The 23,111-nt window shown below is 41.9% G+C and overlaps 1 protein-coding gene across 1 annotated transcript in view; it reads right to left on the reverse strand.

The window, feature by feature from the left end:
• The window catches only part of DRC11 (dynein regulatory complex subunit 11), a gene marked incomplete at both ends in the record, with an annotated part of 125,301 nt that overhangs the window by 9,955 nt on the left and 92,235 nt on the right, over nucleotides 1–23,111 (reverse strand). Inside the window, 5 exons of the mRNA XM_082311434.1 lie at nucleotides 2,253–2,339; nucleotides 11,913–12,112; nucleotides 15,471–15,578; nucleotides 18,422–18,504; nucleotides 21,324–21,385. Of these exons, the coding sequence (XP_082167560.1) occupies nucleotides 2,253–2,339; nucleotides 11,913–12,112; nucleotides 15,471–15,578; nucleotides 18,422–18,504; nucleotides 21,324–21,385 (540 nt within the window). The remainder of the gene's footprint in view (nucleotides 1–2,252; nucleotides 2,340–11,912; nucleotides 12,113–15,470; nucleotides 15,579–18,421; nucleotides 18,505–21,323; nucleotides 21,386–23,111) is intronic.

The raw sequence follows: 23,111 nt of genomic DNA on the forward strand, positions 1-23,111 counted from the left end.
GGTAATGAATTTGACTTCTCTGATGATTAAACAAGCTTCTGCTACATATTTACCTTGGAAGTTTTAGCCAACCTTGCCACCTTTGCTTTGTCAGGGAGATCTGGTCACAGCAATGACTGAAATGTGGATTTACTTTATTTTTGACAAATTTTATGCTGGCTAAATTACTCTCTGTGATTTATATACCTGTTGCTACTCACAGGCTTCAAGCTTTCCTCCTCTTCATGTGTATTGGAGGGAAGTACAAATGTTCTCTAAGATGTTTTGAGGCATCAATATTGCTATAAAAGTGAGAGTTATCAAATTATTTTAGGGTTGGGGGGTAGAGGAATCCCATCTCACTGAAATGACTGATAGAAGATAATTGTTGCTTCAACAGCAAACATGCTCTTTTCTGGGCTTGCAGTATGTCTTCTGCTAGAAAAAGCTGACTCTATCAGGAGATGCAGAGAATTTTTAAAACAATTGTCTGACTCCTATTTCACATCTTTCTTGTGAAAATCAGTCCTAATTTATCCCCAGCATTTACAACATAATTTTTTGGGTGACAAATGATATTCATAGATTCCCACTGATCTAGAGTTGGTTACAACAAGTGCTCATTGCTCAGCTTGCAGGAATCTTAACTTAGTGCATGCATTTCAGGGATATGTCCTGAAAGCTAGTAATATCTCCTCCACTTTGAAAGAAATGTGTCAGTAGCAAGAAGTGTTGTTGAAGAGGCAGGCTATGATTTCAGCTGTCATGTAGAGCTGAGCTGGAGAAAAGTGGGGTGAACTGTGAAGGTGACTCCTATTTGTTTAACTATGAGTGGCTGAACTGCTTGCACATCATCCTTGGTGACTGGGGTTACTGTAATGTGTTTGCTATTTGACTGCTTTGCATCCTTTGGGGAGGACTGGAGAGAGACTACTTTTCTAGTGGGTATTTGAAGAACTTAAGGCTTCTTTTTACCAGGTTCTCAGTCACTGTGCCAGAAACGTCATACTGGGATGAGCAAAGTGACTTCCACTCACTTTGGCTTCTGAGGGCTGAGCTTAGCTCATCTTCTCCAAAATTCTAGTGCTCCTAAGGAAGGCTCCCCAGACTGCCAGTTACCACTGCCTGTCCCTCCTCTTTCATGCTCTCTGGCTCCAAATATTGGTTATGCTGTGAACTATCTTGGACATGAGCGATTTCAAGCCTGGAGCCATCCACTCCCACCAAGAACACAAGAGACCTTTTGTTAAATACCTGCAGGTCTTGGAATGCAATAGCAGGGGCAGAGGTGATACCCCTGACTGAGGTGGGCAGGGTGAGAAATTTTTCCACACTGGTGGCTATCAAAGCAGACAAAGACCATGACTACTCCAGGCAATCTTTGGCCCCTAGTCCTATTTGTAATCCCCATCTATACTTGTTGTTAAGGTTTGTGCCCAAGAGAAAGGTTCCCTTTCAGTGTGGGGACCACTAGAGGGCATCAACCACTGCACACCCGTCAGCTAATACAGCCGTCCTCCAAGGTGATGCTTCATTGGTCTTCTAAAATACAGGCTCGTGTCCATCCCACAGCCTAAATGCACAGGATTCATCTTAAGAAAACAAGTTTAATTTTTCACATGGAGCTCTAAAAGTAAAATATTTTGTAAGCAGCATGAATCTAATCAGGATTTCAGGTGAATTGCTCTCTGCTGTGGTGGTTGAGTTGCTGTGCCTATTGGGCAGTGTTTTAATTTTCTTTCTAGTGGGGAAGCTACACAAGAGAGGAAGCAATGGAAGCAATGGCAATAGGACTCCTGGGAACCCAAAGAAAATAATCTGTAAACATAACTATTTAACATAGACTCTTTGTTTTCACAGTGGAAATTTATCCTTGTTACTTTATTGTTCACTTTGGCTCCAACCAATTTCTCAAATTAATAGAGCTGAACAATTTAAGCTCATCTTAACTCTTAGTTTCTTGCCTCACATTTTGAAATTCTCCATTATTCTCTTCTACTTTTCAGTGCACTGATGAGCAGTGACTGGACTATTTTTAAATAAAGCAAGTATAGGTGTGTAGGAGAGAAACGTGACCTCTTGGGGGCTCTTAAGAAGTCACAAGACTCTCTTAAAAGAAAAAAATGTTAGTGAGACAAGCTATTATCAAGCAAGCTTTGGCAGGTCTGGTCACACTGGTATGTGCTAAGCTAAGAAATACACTTGCTCCTTTGTGTCTGTTGTAATGCAACAGGAGAAATTATCTGCACCGGAATAAAAAAGGAGCAACTCACCTCTTCTTCAGCCTTCGGCACTGCTTTAGAAAATATTTTTTCTGTGTCTCCAATCCACACGACTGAAGGCTGCAATTGCTTAGCCACCTAAGAGATGGATGGAAGATGGGGGAGAGAAGGCAAGAAGTTGATTAAAATGGCCACAATTTCATACCTGGGTGCTTGTAGTTATGCTTTTGAATCTGTATTTCAGCAGTTAAGATTAGCCCCGTTTATTTTTTTTCCAGAAATGTTCAGCACTCATGGATAGCACTGGCTCTGCTCAGCAGTCTTGGCAAATCAAACAGTTTCTAGTTAGGTATGTAACATTAAGAACTCAACCCAAGTTGGATCATTTTGACTGCTATGCTTATCATTCATTTCTCAACCCAAATTCAGTTGCAGTTCTGCAAAAGGAAGCCTGGACTTGGGGTTCAATGGCAAACAACAGACCACCAGCAGCTTCAGACTGGCTGCCCTGCTTGTAGGATACCTCTCTGGTTTTCTGAGGGCAGTATTGATGGGGAGACAGGCAAGACATGGCTATTGCATGAAAAATGAGGGTACTAATATTTAAGCAAAATAGGCTGATATGCAGTTTTCTGGCTTACAAAATAGCATTTAATTTGCAGTTAGCACAAGAATTAAAGTGGAGCCTGTTAAATTTGAAGGGGGGGGATGTCTATACAAATGGGCTTTCCAGCTCCAAAGTCAGAGACACTATACCTCTGGTTCACAGCAGGATGGCAGCAATGCTACAGGCTTTTTCACATCTTGCACTCTCCCTATTGCTATAGAAACGCCAGTGGTTTAGACATTCTGCTGCCAAATTTTAATCACTTTCCAGTGGCTCTCAGAGCCGTGCTAGTTTGCTCAGCAACAAAAGTGATGGCTCAGAGTCAATGGGTAACGAGAGAGAGACAGACAGCATTCTTCTGTCCTGCCTTTTTTTCCCTCCAGTTGAAACTGCTGCTTCCAGGAAGGAAGCTTACAAAATCGATGGGTTGTATACATCATAAGCTCAGTGTCTGACTGACAGCCAGTGCAGGAAGAATTAAGTCATGAACATCTTTCTTCAAAGCACCGCAGTTCATTTTTATGGATGCATTTCAAAAGCAGAAAGTGTGTGTGTGTCTGTACAGTAAAAATGGATTGAAGATAGGGGAAAAGAATAGTAGATGAGGGCTGTTAAACTTATTTGCTGTGCTGCTGATGGGGTGAAGTAGAAACAATGCCATCTTTGGCATGTGACACTTTATTTGCAGTAACTCGTCAGTCCTAGACTATGTCAAGTGGTATTTCCAAGTTAAAATCATAATATCATGGAATGGTTTGGGTTGGAAGGGACCTTAAAAATCATGTGGTTCCAACCCCCCTGCCATGGGCAGGGACACCTTCCACTAGACCACGTTGCTCAAAGCCCCATCCAGCCTGGCCTTGAACACTTCCAGGGATGGGGCATCCACACCTCCTCTGGGCAACCTGTTCCAGTGGCTCACCACCCTCACAGTGAAGAATTTCTTCCTTATAGACAATCTAAATCTACCCTCTTTCAGTTTAAAGCCATTACCCCTTGTCCTATCACTATGCTCCCTTGTAGAAAGTCCCTCTCCAGCTTTCTTGTAGGGCCCCTTCAGGTACTGGAAGGCTGCTATAAGGTGTCCCCAGAGCCTTCTCTTCTCCAGGCTGAACAACCCCAACTCTCTCAGCCTGTCTTCATAGGAGAGGTGCTCCAGCCCTCTGATCATCTTCATGGCCTTCCTCTGGACTCACTCCAACAGGTCCATGTCCTTCTTATGCTGGGGGCCCCAGAGCTGGATGCACTACTCCAGGTGGGGTCTCATGAGAGCAGAGAAGAGGGAGAGAATCACCTCCCTTGACCTGCTGGTCACGCTTCTTTTGATGCATCTGAGGATACAGCTGGCCTTCTGGGCTGCAAGTGCACATTGCTGGGTCATGTTGAGCTTCTCCTCAACCAACAACCCCAAGTCCTTCTCCTCAGGGCTGCTCTCAATCCATTCTCCGCCCAGCCTGTATTTGTGCTTGGGATTGCCCCAAACCACGTGAAGGACCTTGCACTTGGCCTTGTTGAACTTCATGAGGTTTGCACGGGCCCACCTCTCAAGGTCCCTCTAGATGGCATCCCTACCCTCCAGCGTGTCAGAATGCACAAATTTAGAACAGTTTAATTGAGGAAAACTGAGCTTTTCCCTTTGTTGGAAGGCAGGAACTCATATGTTTAGCATTAATAATGAGGATTTAAAAAATAAAAACATATCATGAAAGATAATAGGAAAATCCTGCAGGAACTGATGTGCAGACCTAGGCAGTTGTGTGAATGTTTACCTGCATGTACAACTTAAGGGGGTTACTTCTCTGTCCAGCAGTGTATTGAGTATACAAGCTGGAATGAAATGACAGAGTAAAATTGTACAGCAGTAATATCTGCCATTTTAAGGCTTATTTATCTATCTCCTATTTATCTATTTTCAGAGTTACATTTGGCATATTCCTAAGCCTGCACACACCCTGCAAGGTACATTTGAGAGGGCAAGCTTGTGGCTTTCATTGAACTGAGCTGTGCAGCAGCCTTAGATTCAGGGTTCTTCTGCTGAGTATCCTGCTAATCAAGGGCTCAGATACCTGCAGAAAATGCAAGTCAGTCTTACTGATTCACACTTGCAGGTGAACTCAGTTAGCTCCTGGTGTCTGTAAACAGGTTTGGAGACAAGTGGTGAAAGACAAGTAATGTGGTAGCATGATCATATAGCAGAGATAGGATAACTGACGTTCTTTGTAAAATTAAGACTTGGAAAGAAAAATAAAGGTGTAGTTTAAGTTGCTAAAAGAAATCTACAGCTGCTTAAAGAACTGCATTTGCACTTCATGCACCCACTATGAAACTCTGACTCAGAGACCCTTACTGAACTCAGCACTTTCTGATGTTTCTGATGGTGACTTTTGCCTTCTGAAACATAAGATAACAACCATTTTTCACTCTCGCCCTGTGCGTGCCTGGAGAGGGTGTCAGGAGGGAGATGAGGCAGTGGCAGACTCTTCCCATTGAAGCCTGCCTTTCCCCTGAGTGAAGTCTGGGCTGGTGGCATGCTGTCTGCTCAAGTTTACAGACGGTGTCCGTGCATTACCACCCCGACAGACTCTGTCACTGTGGGATCTGCTGCTGTTGTGGTGCTTTCTCCCCACTTCACGTGTGTTTACGACCGAAGAGACGCTGTGCGTTTGCTTTGTAAGGAGAATAGTCTTCAGGTATTTTTGCTTTGCGAGGTAATGCAGCTATATATGAAGCCTAGGGAGCTGCGTAGCTGTTCTGCAATATATTCTCCATACCTGTGCATCTGTCGCTGCAGTGCAATGTGACAAGGGGAATAAGGGTGGGGGAGGTTACAGAGGCTATAAAAGCTGTTGGCAATGATTGAACTCTGCTTGTGCACTTCAAAGGGAACCATGCTGTCCCTTCAGTGGGGCCACCACAGTCGGGGAGGTGTAGATCTTCCCCATTTGTCTCAGAGACAGCTTCTGTGGTTAGCAGCCCTCTAAAATGGAGTCTTAAGTTTTTAATCAGGCTTTAGTTTCATTTTAACTCTTACGGAAGAGTGCTCACTGTTTTCACACCTGTAGTTGTCTTTTTTTGTACCCTTTATTTCCCCGCCCAGTAAGTAGAAATACAATGAATAAGCTCAGTTCTGGCTGTTTCTTAGAGAGACTTTCCTGTGCTTTCTGTCTTGAGGCAGTGATCTCAACGTATAAAGTGGCCTGCAATGTATTTTTCTGGTGTTGATACACATTAATACGACCAAATTCAATACGCTGTGTTTAGGCCCAGATGTTTCTTTCTTTTTAAAGACAGATCAGACATCCAGAATCCATCGGCATCTAATTTAAATTGTTGGCAGATACGTAGCAGACTGTATATCCCCCGTGAAAGCGCCGCATTTGAATTATCCACGGACAGTTTGAATCCATGGATAATTAAATGCACTGTACATAATTAATTTGTAATTGAAATTTTATTAGCTTTGCTGCATTCAACAATTTGTCGGAGCTGCCAGCAGATGGCTCCTTAACCCTTCTAATACCGCACCGAGCCAGCAGCCACTCTCTGATGTGTCACAGAGGCTTGATTTCCTCTTCAGGAAAATCATTGTGAAGAAAGCCTTATAATCTTGCTGTCTATCAATATTTACCAAAGATCAAACAGCATTTTTGAAAGCCGTGGGTTAAACTTTTCAAACTCGAGAGCCAGAGTTTAACAGTTAAATTGCTACACTTGAAAATACAGAAACTTGATTCTTGCAGGGCACATGGGCACAAGGCTCCTCCAAACTTGAAGGCTTTGATGGAATTTTTTTAAAAGGCCCAAGACTAAGATTTTCGGGAAGCTTAAGTTGTTGCTGAAAACTGCTCAATACTCTGTAGTTTATATTCACAGAAATGCTTCAAAGCAGCTAAAGCAGCAAGATGCTGAAACCTGTGTTTAGACCTTATCTGTGGGAGCCTCACCAGGCATATATTCCAGTGCTACAGCGATGATGCCACTGTATTCTGGTTTGTTAGAAACTAACTATAAATGCTGTCTTCTAACAGGATGCATTTCATTTTTCCAACGTTAGAGTAACACAGCGTAAAGCTGCTTTATCACAGAAATAACACTGTGTATTTGAGTACTGGTGATATTTAACACTTCAAGGGTCTAGGCTTCTAGCAGGCTGTACTGCACCAAGATAAAATAATTGCTCTGGGATGCCTGGAAGAAAGGCTGATTGTACTGTTTGCAATTTTCAACCGCAATGGAAAAGTCCTGCGTGGCATGGAAATGCTAAATACACAGAGACTTCTGTCAATGTAATGGGGTAAACTGTACCTGGTTTTTCAGACTTCCAGAAAAATGGCCCATTCAAAGGGGCAATATAGCAGTGGTTACAAATAAATGAACCTGAATCAGTGGAAAAAACCTGACAGACTTCAAAATTATGTTGCCTCTAAATGCTGGGATTATATATTTGCCCAGGGAAGTGGTTGAGTCCCCATCCCTGGAGGTATTTAAAAGATGGGTAGATGTGGTGCTTAGGGACATGGTTTAGTGGTGGACTTGGCAGTGCTAGGTTAACGGTTGGACTCGATGATCTTAAGGGTCTTTTCCAACCTTAATGATTCCATGCTTCTATATCATTTAACCTTGAGCTCCATTGTATTCCTTTTTGGTATAACGCTTTTATAGTCACCTCTGACTTGCTAAATAGTATAACCGACTAGCCTGATAACAGAGTCCCCTAGTAGTGATGGTGTTGAAATATTTCTGCAGCTTGCTGCTCTGTAAAACTCCTTGTTCAGTAGAGGCAGCTGCACAGCACACACTGAGCTGTTGATACACATACACGACTTCTCTGCTGGTATTTCCTCCTGGCCACATCTTTCCTAACCTTTTAGCCTGGTCAGTGTTGCACTAATAACATTTTCCCATGTGTGGGTTTTTATACAATGTGCTTTCTGTGTGCTGTTGCGGCCCTGCTAAAGGACCTGAGAGGGGTTGTCTCACTCTGGTAGTGATTAACCTGATAGCTGCCTTATGGCTGCTAATGGAAGGCCAGTGCTTGTCACTTTTATTGCCTTAGAGTTAAGCCTTATGAACTACCTGCATTTTTACACCTCTGTGTCACAGAGTCAAGCATTCTACCCTCTCTCCTCAATACCTTCTGGATTTGTCTTTGTTTCTATGCATCCTTCGCTATCCTTCTGTGCATCTTTTGTATAAGCTGTTGCACTGCAGCAGTGTTTTGTCCCTTGATGGGAACAGGGGAGAGCCGAGCCATCGGTTGCTACAAGCTGGCAGAGAGCTCCACTGCTTTCATGCTGGCTCAATACATGGAAAATGTGGCTTAATTGAAATAGTCCAGAATGTTCCAGCTCATGCTTGAAGGATGAGTTTTGTTTTGGGGACTGCTGGGAAGTGCTTCTATATTAGAGACAGATCCTCTCTTTTCCCTCTGAAGCAGAGCTGACCTGGCAGGCTTTGCTGTGTCTTTATGGAGAACACAAGTGCTCGGGCTTGGTGTTCACAGCTTCTTTCAATAGTTTTCCTATTCAATATTAATCTTCCTTACATTTCCTTTGAATAGGCAGATTGAAATGTTGGTGTTTTCCTGTTCTGGTATGAGAAGTCATTTCCTCCGTACGACATTTAAAGTGCCTGCTTTGAGTAACACATAAGCCTCTCTTTTGGATCAGGGCTAGTATGTCTCTTGCAAGTCTCCTCCCTGAAATAAGGGAGGGGGGAAAAGAATTGGCTCTTGCATCTGAAACAAATTAAAGTTTCATTTCTTCCAATGCTATTCACTTGTTTAGGGTGTCTCCCATGAAACAACTGCCAGCAGCCAACACTCAGTTATGGACAGAAAGTTTCCTAATGGTCATTTTATGCTCTCCAGAGTTTCCTTTCATTACAGAAACTCCCTTGTTTGCAGATGTGATAGGTAATGGAAAGTGCAAGGTTACTTCAGCTTTATCACAGAGCACCATTAATTCTTATTTACTAAATCTTGGTGTGTAACAATGGCTACATGGATCATAAGATAACAGAAAAAGAACTGTCATGTTTCCTGTCATTCACTTAGAACTATAAGTGGAAGGTCTGTATTCTGCTTGACTAACTCTATATAAAAGCACTTCTGGAAAGCAGGAGTAGAAAGCTTGCTTGATAACAGTCACAGGTGCTGTTTGCCAAAAACGTGACCAGAAGTGTCTGATTATGGAGATGTGGTGAATCTTTTGGTGATGATCTGCATGCAAGGCACTTTAACAAGGTGTACTATGGTGTGTCAGGTAGCAGACTGAAAGCTCTGGATATTAAACACTACATGTCAGCTGCAGGATACCGTTTGCTTTCATGGCTTGAATGTGCCACTCTATATTGTAGTCTTTCAATAATCCAAATGTGTTTACACCAGAATTATTTTTACCATGGTGAAAAATAAACTGTTTTTGACAAATACCAGTGTTCAGTTTCCTCCTGTCGAGGAATTTGTTTGTAATGTGTGTTGCCCTTGCGTTTGCTTCAGCTTGGGTAACTGTAGATTCCTGCAAATTGGGATACAAAAGATTTCTTATCCTTCAGTTCCTTCTGAAGCTGTTTTCGTAACATATAAACAATCTCCCTTGTTGCAACTTGTGTCTGTTACCTCTTGTCCTATTGCTGCACAGTTCTGGGAAAAGTCTGGCTCTGTTCTCTGTACCAGGCTTGTCAATGCCTGTCATGTAACAGGGTAGTCCCATACTGTACACAGTATCCAGCTGTGGTCTGCTAAGTGCCAAATGGAGGGGAATAATTAAATGCTTCAAGTGGTTGGCTATATTCTTGCTGGTATAGGCAACCATGGGGCTGACTCTGTGCTGCATGGACAGGATGTTGACTCTTGTTCAACTTGCTGTCCTTAAGAACCCCCAGTCCTTTCCCGCAAAGCTGCTGTCTAGTCAGTGGACTACAGCCTGGACCTCTGTGCCGTTGCATGGAGTTACTCCATCCTAGGTTCAGGATTATGATACTGGATGGGAGTATTGGATGTTGTAAAGAAGCAGCAACTGATGGCGGGTCAAATGGAGTGCTTGGCTGTGGCAGGAACTTAAGAGTTGCCAGAGACAGGGAAAATGACACATTTGGCATTGTCAAGACCAAAGACAGAGGGATTGTAACTGCAGAGGTGAAATGCTGTGTGGATAGAGAGTTGCTTCCAGCCTGGCTCTGAGAACCTACAGAATCTGAGTCGAAATTATTAGCAGATTGGACAAATCAGTGACTCAGCCACCGGGATGAAGGTGGCAGGGAGAGAGGTGAAACAACAGAAGGAATTAGGAATGGAAATTGAACACAGTTGATCTGAATGATGCTAAGACAAACTGGTGCTATGTCAATATGAGTTTGCAGAGAAATGAGCATGCAGATGAGTGTCTCTTGGAAAGAGATACTCCGTGCTGTGCCGTCTGCTCTGTTAATTGAGGAGCAGAGTTTGAAACAGTACTGGTGCTCTGGTTGGAAAAAATCACCTTGTGATAAGCAAATGCCTGGACAGCCCTTATTTCACATGATTGACTGCGAGCAACTTTCATCCTAGTAACTCATGGAGGTTCACCAAACTGTCATTGCTTCTTTTGTAAGAGCTACAGTACAGAAGTAAGTTTGGATCGCTCCCCGTAATTGTGGGGGAGGTGTTGGATAATGTCTCCATTTGTTAAGTAATGTGGAAAAATGTAAGGGTTTTTATATACTTGTATCTAGACTATGTATGTATATACATTATGTGTCTGTGTATACTTACATATATAATGTGTACAGATATATACACACTTTATGTATGTTCCAGTTATTGCATATATTATATATATGCATGTATACAAAAAACCTTAATATCTTCAGCTGGAACCTACTATAGGAGTAAAAAAGCTGCCCTCCTTTCTCCTGTGTTTAAAGGCCTTGTGCTATAGCAGGAACTAGATGATGGAAAGGATGGTGTGTGTGCTGTGCCTGCAGCCAGACATGTGCTTTGCTATTGATGAGGGCAGAGAAACTAAGTGGAGAAAAGTGAAATGTGCAGAGTGGAGGAAGGAGAGGGAGTATTATTAGCTCAGTCTGATGGCACTAGCTTATGTCAGGGAGTGCTAGACCCAGTGTTAGTGTTACGACATCAAAGGTGCATGATCACAGCACCGTTGCTTTTCCTTAGGCACTGCTCTGACCAGCAAGAAGTGGGGTCCTTGGGGATTGCTTTGCTTTTAACTGTGAAATCTGTCTTTTCTGGTGATGGAGGCACCTGTCACAAAACCTGCTGCAATACTGGATTTAATAAAATATATCTGATAAATCCTAGGGAAAGCCAATTTGAATTCAGTCTTTTAGTAGGCCTCTGTCACTGGAAGAATATTGTATTTGGCTTTTTCTAGTGTATGTGCTGTGTTTTTTCTTTCTAAGAGTATTTCGTCTGGAAATGTTTACCAGCTTGCTTCCTTAGCAGAAACATTGAGGACTCAGAATGTGGAAGAAATCCTGCCAGGATAGTGTCTTCTTTTCCTGAAGAGGATTTGGGCTATGTTCTTCACAGTTCATATGCCTTCTTTCATTTCCAGACTTCTCATACATTTCTGTTAATGTAATCCTGAACTAGGATTCCCTCTTTTGAAAAGCTTGCTGATAGGTAAACAGAGAGCAGTATAGGGGAGAACTGTTTTACAGCAACGGTCCCAGAGAGGAAATTTTTGACCACCCCTAGTCTAGTATTTGATTAAATGCTGCATGGCAAGCATTCCTGACTGATGTGCATATAAACAGAGAACAGAATTTTCTTTATCTATGATGCTTTTCATATTCACGGTAACACAAAGCTTGCACAAATGTTAATGTGAAAAATATGGCTACTACGAGTGATTTCTCAAGGGGCATTAAATCCTCTACAGCGATGCACACACAGGCTGTCAACAAGTGGTTTTGAAAACTTGAAAGCAGAGGGGGAATTTCAAATTGGGTTGGCAGTCCTTTGGACCTTGGGCAGCTTTGCCCTCATATGACTGGTGTGTATGCTCCATGGTATGGAGGAACTACAATTCAATACCCTATTTATTCCACCAAAGATGTGATGAACTGAACCAACTTTGTAGACAAGTACACAAAAGTACCTTGAAAACCATGTGAAGCATCATTTGCAGGCCATTCTTGCCTGGATATTTCCCAGCAATGTTGGAAGCAGATAAGTTGAAGAGGTTGGCTCCTGTTTCTGTGCAGATGGCATGGACCAACATTTTCTTTCCAACACCAGCAGGTCCAGCTAGTAATAAGGCTTTCACCAAAGGAGCCTTCTCATGGACTGTTTGGGAACCTGTAAAAAGTCATATGGCACTATTATTCCTTTTATTTAAGTCTGCCATAAAGGTAATGGAATGATTATTCCTTTTTTCTTCACTGTAAATAATTTATAATGTGAATTCATTGTTTCCTTAATATGGCACAAGTGCTCTTGAGTTCAATTCTGTATAACTAGAGCTGTGACCGTAGCACATTTGAGTTAACATCCCTGTTTGTAACAAAACTCGACCACCCTTATTTGTACCTTCTGATAGGCAAACTTCAGCTCTAAATCTATGTGAGCTAGAAGAATGGTAATTCATCAGTACATTTTTGAGGATGGACACAAGATAAGAGCACTGAAATGGAACTGCTGCTGGTGGCCATGTGTACAGGCAAGCCTGGTGCTCTGCACAGGACAACTGCCTTCACTCGGCTGTTAGAGATGTACATGTGGCTTTAAGCTTTGCATTTGTTGTCAGAGCAGGTCCTCACTTTCTGCAATCGGACAACAGCGTAGATTCACATTGCACGTAGGACTAGCAGAATTCCTTCCTCCTGCTGTCTGAAATGACACTTTCCAGCTTCCCTGTCTTCAGAACTAAGCAAACTAATGGGACTATCTGTTGGAGCTGCGTTTGTCAATGATTTTGAAACCAGATGTTACTGTGTGTTTTATTTTTTTTTCTCCTTTAACTTCTGCATGCACCTCCCTTTTTTGGGTAATTTTTCCTCTTAAATGTTATTGGTGTTCAGTGAGCATTGGAGACTCTGACTGTTTGCCACTTTAGGCTAGCTCTGCTTCAAAATCCTTCACTGCTGTTATCCCCTCTACACGTGCCTGCTGAGTGTAGTTTCACCTCATCTGCAGAGCAGATGCATGTTGCAGGGCAGGTATGATATATCTGCTAGGAGAGAAGGAGGATCCTTTTCTGTTCCCTTCATTTTATTTGGGTGAGCAAATGCCGGGATTGCTATGCTTCACTTGCTCTGCCAGCAGCGATGACTGCTCAGCATTTCTAAATCTTTCTCTATGGCTGCTCCAAGTAAATGCATTGTGGGCTGTAAGAAATTATGTTCTATCACCTGGGAAAGCCTGGCAGAAATGCTTGCATTGTGAAAACAGAACCACAGAGAGAGATTTAGGTGGCTGATGGTGATAGAACTTGTCTTCCCTGCAGCTCTGTCATTGTATGAATTAGGTACAGGTGAACCTCCAGAGAATGAAGTAGCAGGAAATGTCAAATGCTTTACCCATACTGACTGGCAGTCCCATAACATCACTGCCTCAATGCCTAAAACCATCCTGTGTCAGCAGTGGTGGTGGTTACAAAGTCAGATTTGAAAATCTATGTGAGCATCCACTGCTTCTGGAGGTCTTTGAGACTGGTGTCTGTCAGACTATGGGACTCGTGGGGGTAACCAGCCCCAAAAGCGTGGAGGCTGTGGAGGGAGCCTGTGGCTTAGCCTGGAAAAGTTTTCCAAGTTAAGGGAGACAGCTAGGTAAGAATGGTATTTAAAAACAAATCCAATCAGGCTGCCTATCTGTGTCCTAATGGTTTAATGTCCCAAATAAATGACAATGAACTGAGTGCTAAGATGAATGCCATTATTTCAGCACTGTGCAGGATGTAGTGAAGTTGTCGGCCACCCAGGCTTTATTAATATTTGGTTGTTCCGTACCAATCTATTACTATTACACATAGATTTATTATGAGGGGAGCCGCAGACTCCTCTGTGGTTAAAGATGAAGTATATCTTCTACTATTATTTCTCCTTTCAGCTGCTTATAATTTTCTCAATGCCATTTAAGCTGCAGCTTTCCTTGCCATCAGGTGACTATTTTGAGAAAAACTTTCACTTCTACACACACACAATTATATAATGATTAACTAGTTCTGAGACCAATTAAGTAAAATGTCATCTATAACATATCACCCAAAAGGTGAAACCGTTCCCGTGCTTTTTTTTTGGCTTATGCAAGATTTTTTTTTTTTTTTCTCAGAGGCATTTTTCAAACTGCTATTGCAAATATATTCTATTTGTTTAACTAGTTCAGGGTCTCTTTTCCCTAGATTTTTAGGCAATTGTAAAAATGGCAGAAAATTTATGCGTTCTCTTTCCTCTTGCCTTGGTGGTATCTTGGGGCTTGATTTCACTAGATTAGATGGTGTTAAAATATAACCTTGGAGGAGTTATATGTGAAATACCACATTGCAGTCAGTGCAGACAGGGATAACTGCTGAGCTCTCTCGGCTGATTGCGGTCAAACTTGCAGCCAGCCCCTGAGGTTTTACCCAAAACTAGCCGAGAGTGTTTTAGATGGGAAGAGCCCCATCTAGGTTGAAGGCAGGGGTGCTGCCAGCATCCTGTTATCCTGACTCTTCAGATTGAGCTGTAAGGCAGAATGAGCACTATTCTCTTCCTGACACCCAAATGAAGTGGACTTGTGCACTATCGCACCAAGCTTTCCACAACACATCGAGCTCACTTTGGGGACAGGGGGAGGCAGAAAATGCCTGAGGAGAGCCGCAGAGTATGTACGTACAGAATAGCCCAAGCACTGGTCTTTCTGGAAGGCGTGCAAAGGGGAGGGAAAAGCAGAAGCCGTGTGTCATCTCTGCTCCATTTGCCAGAATGGGAGGCAGGGAGACGTCAGCTATTTTGCCCTATAAAGGGGATGAGCAGACAATGACACAGCCTGGGGGAGGATACGCCTAGTTAAAATCTCCCCAAAATCCAATCAGGAATGGAACAGGATGCAAGCAAAGTATGAGTAGAAGCCCTCGAGACAGGCACTTCTTGCAATCACTACAGTTTGGCTTAATGCCATTCCCAAGTAAAATATGGGATCAATTTTATATTAAAAGCAAACAACCTGACCCAGCAAAGCCTTGTTAGATATCAGCTAAGTCTGGCATTAAAACTGCAAGGGCATTTAAAAAGTGTTCCCTCTGATGTACAAAATGTATTCAGACTAATTCCTTAAATGATTGCATTGTTTAGTACTGAGTAACATTAGCCAGCTTGTAAAAGGTAAATTGCAACCTTAGCCCTTCCCTTAACTTGATTAATTTTGATCACTGGAGCTTGTTTTAGCTATTATCTTTCCCAAGTGATTTCCTTTTATGTGCTGCCATTCACAAACTGTTAACATGCAAACAGAGATGGTATGGAAATGCAATACCTGACAATAGCATGTGCAAGCTCCTTTATGCACTATTAAAATGATATGGTCTTCACTCAGAAGGCTTAATTGAAAAACAATTATACTGCAAAATGCTTTAGATTACGATTAATCAAGCACTGTCAAAGCCAGTAAAAATGCATGTTACTGACAGGAAGCAAAGCCATTGTATTCTGCCCTCTAGTAATTTTTGCTGTGCTCTTACCTAATGGCAATATTCCATACAGTGCTATTAGCTGTCTGACATCTGCGAGAGAGGGCATTGGCTCTATATCTACCTGACGAAGTGTGGTCCCCAGATAGCTGTACTCGCCTGTAGGGAGGAAGCATGGGCTTAATAAACGTGACACTGCATTGTTATAAAATGCATAACTCAAGTAATGAAAAACTACCATAGAATACCAATGTAACGTGCTCTCAGCAAACCCGGTACCGTCAAGGGACAGGGACTCAAACAGGGCAATATTGTTGTGGAATGTGGCCCTGAGAAATTTGAAAGGTGAACTGCAAAGGAAAAATGAAGTTAAACACACTGTGGACTTTCCCTTCCAGACTGTGGAAGGCATTCAGCAGAGCAGTCAGTCTCAAGTAACCTTTTAAAGAAACTTTGTGTAGAAGAATCATTAGTAGCACCATAAATCACACTGCTGGCAAAGGATTTCTAGATTTGGGATTTTGCAGGGCTGGAATCCCAGTGAACCATGCTCTATCAAAAGGATTTCAAAAAGGGGGAAAAGATATTTTAACAAGCGTTTCCCCTGGCTGCATCACATCTCCACTTCTCACTATGTTAGACATTTAAGCGTGTCACCTAATTTGGTGGGGCTCTTTGCTTTGCAGTTCACCTTTTTTGTTCAAAAAATCCTCCACAAAACAACCCAAGAAAACTAAAAATCCCTGATGTGAACTGAAACGATCTAATCTTGCCTCAGCTCTTGTTACAGAGCCATAATCACATTGCTTGCCTTGTCAAAGTCCATATACAAGACATGTTAGAGAACAAAGATCCAGAAGGATGGGCCACAAGCAAGAAAACTCATTGTGACAATGTAGTCAATTATTTTTTTAGCATAAAATACATGTCATTATGGTGAATATTATTGAAAAATAATAGTATATTCTATTTTATTGGAGATAAAAAGGGAAAGCACTAGAGCTCTCTGGAGCACAGGTAAATTAGCAATGGTTAAGAGAGAAAGTGGAGTTGTAATTTGGGGGCAAAAAGGCAGACAAGCCCTGGTGCAACTGCCCCCTCCCCTCTGAAGAATAAAATTCATTTCAGGTTTTATCTTTTATTTAAGGAGAAATCAAAAGAACTGGATAGGAATTAATCTTCACAGATTTAATTAGAAGGCATCAAAGGGTTTAATTGCAACTGAACATAAATCACAGTGGATATTCTCTGACTAATTTAGATAAGGTCACCAAGAAAATTAGTTCAGTGATGTCGGTTTGTCATAGAGGGGGGACATTTTGGTGCCTTTACTTGCTGTGTAGTGCAATTCCACTCTTTGTCCTTTCCACAGGAACTGGGAGTGAGTGACCTTCCTTAGACTTCAGCCCTATCAGAGCAGAGCAGATGAGGACTTATTTTTTCTGCAGGCTTTGACTGTGTCCTTGGAACCTTAAAGGGGGAGATGTTTTGGTATTTTTTTTTAAAAAAAAAGTTAGGTCCAAATCCCAGGCCAATTTTAAATGCCTTCTCTATCTTGTTCTGGCAGCTCAAGAAGCATGACTGAGTTTTGGGTGGGGAAGAACTGGCTTTGACAGACTGGGCCATCTCCTTACTTGACTGGTCTGCATGGGCCAGCACCTCTGCTGGGGCACGTGGGGGACATGGCATGAGTGTAGGCAGCCAGGTGAATATCACTAGACTCTGCACTTTTGTGCCCAACACCTTCTGCTGCTGGGAAGTGAATATTCCTAGCATAATCTGGAGCAGCCCTTGTGTTGATCTAGGCTGCAGAGGAGCCAAGGCTTCAAACCTCAGGGTCAATGGAAGATGGCCCAAAGCAATCTCTGCCTGCTTCCAAGTTTGATGTTACCAGCTATTAATTATTATCCACTGGCTAAGATGTGCTTTCAAAACATCTGCAAAGGGAATGTTTGGACAGAAGTGACCTTGATGGTACTGGTTGGGTGAATAAAGGAATAATAAAAATCTTCCATTACTTTGTGAACTTTAACGAGCATAAAATGGAAGGAATACTTGTTAATTCAGCCTTCAACAGAGTGGGCAAAGATTCTGAAGGCAGTAATTGGCTCTTTGAAGAGTTTATATAAACATGGCATTTAGAGGTGATGTACGAGAATCCAGTTTTTCTGGCTTGGATACATACTATACTAACAGCCGGTGGCATTGTGGCTTCTGGATGTCTGCAAAATCAAATAATCGTGGCCTTTGAAACAACTGAATTTTGTTTTTTTTGCTGCTAAGGTGGTTGTGACTTTACTGTATGTCACCAAATGCTTTTGGAGATGGTGTCAGACCCCTGTGCAGCCTGTAAGTGGTTGGTTGTTTTTTTTTTTCCCCTCTATGTAGAGCATGGGCAAGCGTGTCTGCAGCTGCAGGTAACAGAAACTGGGCAAGAGGACTATGAAATGCAGAACTAGGCAGAGACACATCTTACTCAAATCAAGGGCCAGATATGCCTCAAAGCACTGCTCAAAGTTCAGGGGCAGTCAGGGAGGTGGAAGTAAGGGGGAGTGAGTCTTCTCTGCTGAATGAACAAACGCTGAAGGTATGATTTTTGCTGTTCTCTGGGAAATACTCTGGATGCATTATGACCCCTGGTCTGATAGACTTGCACTGTCTTGCCAATGCCTGGCCAGTGCACCTTAAAGGATGTCCTGTTTCCACCTCAGAGTGACTTGCGACATCCAAAAACATTCAAGGCTTCCAGGTGCCTGCGCTTGGAGCTAAGCACCAGCTCTACAAACAGGTCCTGGTTTCAGCAGCAGAAGTGAAAGGTACTAAGCACCCTGCAGAAACAGACTTGATTTGCATACATGGCTTTAGATATTAAATTTGGAAAGTCCTGAAAGTGTAATTACATTTGAACTCATTCTTGACTGGAAATAGGGGTCAGTGAACATTGAATGGCTGGAGGTTTGGTTAGACTAAAAACCATATTAGCTGTAAAACGTGTACTTTACCAACATAATCGGAGAGATTCACAGTCTTGGCTTTTATTAATAATCTTTCTTCCACTAGTTCTCTGTAGAGAGAATCGATGGTTCTGTGGACAAGAGACATCACTCAGAAATTCTAGGGAACTGTAAGTAAAAGCTTAGTCCTTCAATAACTGAACTAGCTTCAGAATTATTTATGCTTCAGCAGCTTTATAAAAGTATTTCGTAGCTCAGAAGTAAAGGTGATTAGCTCCATCAATATGAAATCAATAAGTACAGTTTTCTGCGTTACAGCAAGGAATATCTTTTATTACTTCACATACCTCATGGTGCCCTCTCGCACCAATTCCATTACCCATTTCCAGGTGAATCAAGATCAGTTATGACTTGTGTAATAGACTCATTCATTAATATCAATTACTGGGAAATTATTTTAAAATTGTATAATAATAGCAATCCTAACACACTACTATACCTATTCACTTAGCTCTTCAATTAGCAGTAATTCATTAATTCTTCCTGGGATTAATTCTGTTTGCAACAGACAGCCTCATCTTGTCAGGAACATATTGGGAATGACTCCATTGGAGCAACCAGGGATCCACCTCCTGCAGTGTTAGGGTGATGCTGGCCAAAGGAGGATTGGGGAAAAAACATACAGTGGAAACTGTGGCATAACTTCTCCAGTGGAACAATTTCTTCCTATCTCCATTAGTGGTTTGAAATAGCTCCCAGTAATTGAGGATTTAATACACTTACCTTTGTATCCAGTTTTCTGTTGGTCTGGATGTTCTCCTTAGTCTCTCTTTTGGAGTTCTATCTAAATATTAATTTCAGTGACATTTCTGGCATTGGGTTCTACAGATTGACACTGCTTCAAGAATTACATAAAATGAATAAGCCCGTTGGAAATTCTTCTTATATTGTTAGTGTAATCAATATTGATTTGAACCTTTCTGGGTCTTTCACTGTTTGTGCACTTTTCACATCCTTTCCCTTCAATATCTGAGCTTTTTTTTTTTTTTTTTTCTTTTGTTGCCTATCTTATTTGGGACAATCTGGTATTGCTACAATAAAAATATTTAATAGTAACTCTCAGCTAGGTAATAAAACCATATATATAATTTGAGGTCTGCAGCCCTTTTCCATTTCAGCCGGGAAGTTTTATATTTATGCAGTGTTAGTGGCACAATTAATATAGGAGTCATAATAAGGAAATACAAAATTTAACGCACCTTCAACAACGTTGATTTTGCCACTCTGGCTCCTGCTTTCATTCTCAGTGATTTTATGTTGGAGCATGCATCATAAAACAAGCAGAAGGTAGAATGGGACTAACCTGACAGTTCTGTTGGGAGCATGACTTCTACTTTTCCTGTCTTATTATTTTTACTGTGCAAGCTTAATGATGCATTCCCTGAGTCTCCTCCAAGTAAGTGTGATGTGATCAGTCTCTGTTGACTAAAGCCCCTTGTGCCCCCTCCACCATGTCAAAAATGAGATGAACCTGAGCTTTTCTTGGTTATTTCTGAAATCCTTCCTCCTTCTCTGCTCAGCAGGGAAGAGCAAAGCATTGGAGCCAAAATGCCACGTAAACTCTGATTAAAAGCCAGCTACAAAAAAGCTTGTGTTCCCAAATGGCTGTATGTTGTACTAAGTTTGTTTGTAAGAAGCAGGTATGTGCAAGAGTAATTTTAAAAGCACAGAATATATGCAGACTTAGACTTTGGCCCTGTTCTTGTAAGAGAGGTCATGCTCTGCTATAATCCATGACACATTTATTTTAAATATTTGCTTGGAGAGGTTTTTTATTTTAAAGCAGGTAAAGAGATCATTGACTGTGTAGTGCTAGCACCCAAATGATCTAGTCCAGGTCTTGCCGTGCATGTCTTGTACAAATGGATTTGTGGAGCGAATCCCATGTGCTTCCTCCTGCAGTGGTTGAGTGTGCGTGCCTTCACGCTGTTCTCCAGCCCTGCTCTCTTGGGAGCTGGGTCTGTTCCCGCCCCGCACTCCTGCTGGGTCAGCAGGTCCCAGCAGTTATATCTCTGTGTAGGTGTCTGTATTATGTGTACAGGTGAAAACTGACTGGATTATCAGTGAATGCATCACAAGCTCACTGAAAATGTAGTCAAAAGAAGAAATCCTCTCAAATCCTCCCAATAAAATAAGGGTGCTTAAAAGAGCAAGGATACGCAAATTGCCAGGTCTGCCAGAACTCTTATTGATAAATAAGACTGATTTATATGACATGTACATTTTACCTAAGATGTGAAAGGTGATTTATAGAGTGCAAGGGCCTGTCTGCAGCCTCCCTTATCAGGCTTCAGCTGGGATGGAAAATCTGACAGCCAACAAAACTGCTAGGTGCTTCTGCACCTGCAGAGAAGATGGGAAAGACGAACACAGGGCCAATATCCTGCCTAAATGTTACATGTGCTTAGCTTTGCACACTGGAACTAACGTGACTGAAGTCACACTCTAGCGGTGTGTTGTTGCAGAATGGGGATCTTAATTTGTATGCGTTGTTGAAGATGGGGAAAAACAAGGTCTCTGCTGTGTACCATTAAAGCAGTGTTTTGTTGCCCTGTTATTTGTGGTGCTGTGAAGCCTGAAGCCATCAGTCAGGGAGGGGCAGTGGGAAGGTTGTAGTGTTCACTGGGAATGCAAAAAAGGTTTTAGCTAAAGCGTATGTGCTTCAAGTTTGTGAAAGATTTTTTTTTTTTATATCATCTAGGCTTTTTATGGATGTTTATAGCTGTTAATAAAGAGGCTTTATTTATTGTAGGGCTCCTGATGCTGGTAAGCATAGCAATGTTGAGATGCTCCTTGTGTAATTAAAAACTAAAAGGTTTGACAGCATATCTAATGCAAAGAGGATGCAGTCTCATTGTCTGAATCTCAGGTAAACAGGTCCTCTCTTTACCTGTCAGGAGTTAAATCTTCTTCCATCTCAGGTATCTTTTTCCTCATGGTCGTCTTTGTTTTCTGAGGACCACAAAATAAGGCTGGAATTAGTGACATTAATACAGATATATGTATATTTTTCAATGTACTGAAGCAAAGTGAGGGCCAGAACAGCAAATGTTTCAGTGTTTGGATGTGGCCCTTGTTACTGAAGGAATCCAAAGGGAAAAAGTGATATCCTTGAGCACTCTGAGGGAAGGAAGTCATGTCCCTATTTATAAAAGCACAGGAGATATTCCCATTTATAAGTGCCCCACCAAGGCACGGGAGAGGTGAAGCAGCCCAGGCTGAGGAGCTGTGTCCAACCTACGTATCTCATGCAGATCCTGTGGCAGGTGCTCTTAAACTGGACTCTGCATGAAGTAACCTGGTGCTTGTTGCTTCCTTCTAGAATATAGGTGCTCTGGGGAGCGTGTATACCTCCCCTGCATCTTCCACCACCCCGACGAGTGCCCAGAGCATTTTTCTTCAAAGTGATTGGTCCTGCTCCTTCCAGTAGAGGTTGCATACAAAAAAATCCCAGGGTCATTTGCCCCAGGAGAAAACTCTTTTCTCCTTCCTTTTTGGCGCACGACTCTGTGGTTGAGTGGGTGTGGCCCTTACATGAGAAGGAAGCAGGAAGGAAAAGGGTGTGGGGTCCAAGTAGCTGCTCCAGAGATTGTTCATGCTTTGTTTACATTGGGGTAAAATATATAAGTAACTTCCCTGAGGGTCACACAGGGTGCTTACAGCTGGACCAGGACCTGAAACCAACCCTCCTGAGTTTCTGGCTAGCCTCCTAACCATTAGACACCCTTCTGCCTTCTCTTTCCTAATGCCTCAGGGAAGAAGCTTGAAGAGGTCAGAAAAACATGACCTGCTCTTCTCTTGATGTTTTCACCACACTTTCACTATGGGAAGATTTTCCTTTGTGTGACTAGTTTCTTTACATACTGAAAAAAACCCATGGAAAACATAAATAAGAAAGATGTGAATCAGTAATGTCAAGCCCCTCCATTAATTACAGCTCACAACCCATAAATATGGTTAGGGATAATTAGTAGTGGAGAGGGCATCATTAATCCATGTTAGCGCCCACCACTGGTGTCCATACTTAAGTTCCGCAAAGCACTTCAGAATTACTTCAGTGGAACTATTTATACAGTGACATTTGGGCACCATGGGATTTCTTCAATGGCTTAAATGTAAGCATGTGCTTAAATGCTTAGTTGATCAAGACAGCTTATTTTTTCCAAAAGTTTATGTTCACTTTTCTGGGAATACAGTAGTTTATTTTTTTAATAGCGAATACTTCTGCAGAGCTCTAGAGGCAATGCTGTTGAGTTAAAAAATCCTATCCAGTTATCTGGAAAATGCAGTGGGTTTTTTTTGTTGTTGTTGTTGTTTTTGGTTTTGTTTTTTTTTTCCTAGAATGGATCAGCAGTGTTCAGAAATATATCAATTGTAAGTTTTCAAGGACAGTCACAATGTAAATAACCTATGGTTCAATCACATATTACTGTTTACAATGCATCAAAGATAACCTAGATGAAAATGTAAATTAAACCCAGAACTATATGGATAAGCTAACTGGGAAAAGGTGATGTTTTTAAGTTTTGGATTACAATAATGCAAACAACTCTGTATCTGCAGAACTACACTTTGGGTTTCTTTACATGAATAAGCTTGGCAGAAAATACTCATTAGAATGTGCCAGTGGGGTTTTGTTTTAAAGAAAAGGAATAGGAAGCACAAAGCATATGCCATG

The sequence above is a fragment of the Platalea leucorodia genome, assembly GCF_965183815.1.
Source record: "Platalea leucorodia genome assembly, chromosome: 5".
NCBI classification, from domain to species: Eukaryota; Metazoa; Chordata; class Aves; order Pelecaniformes; family Threskiornithidae; genus Platalea; species Platalea leucorodia.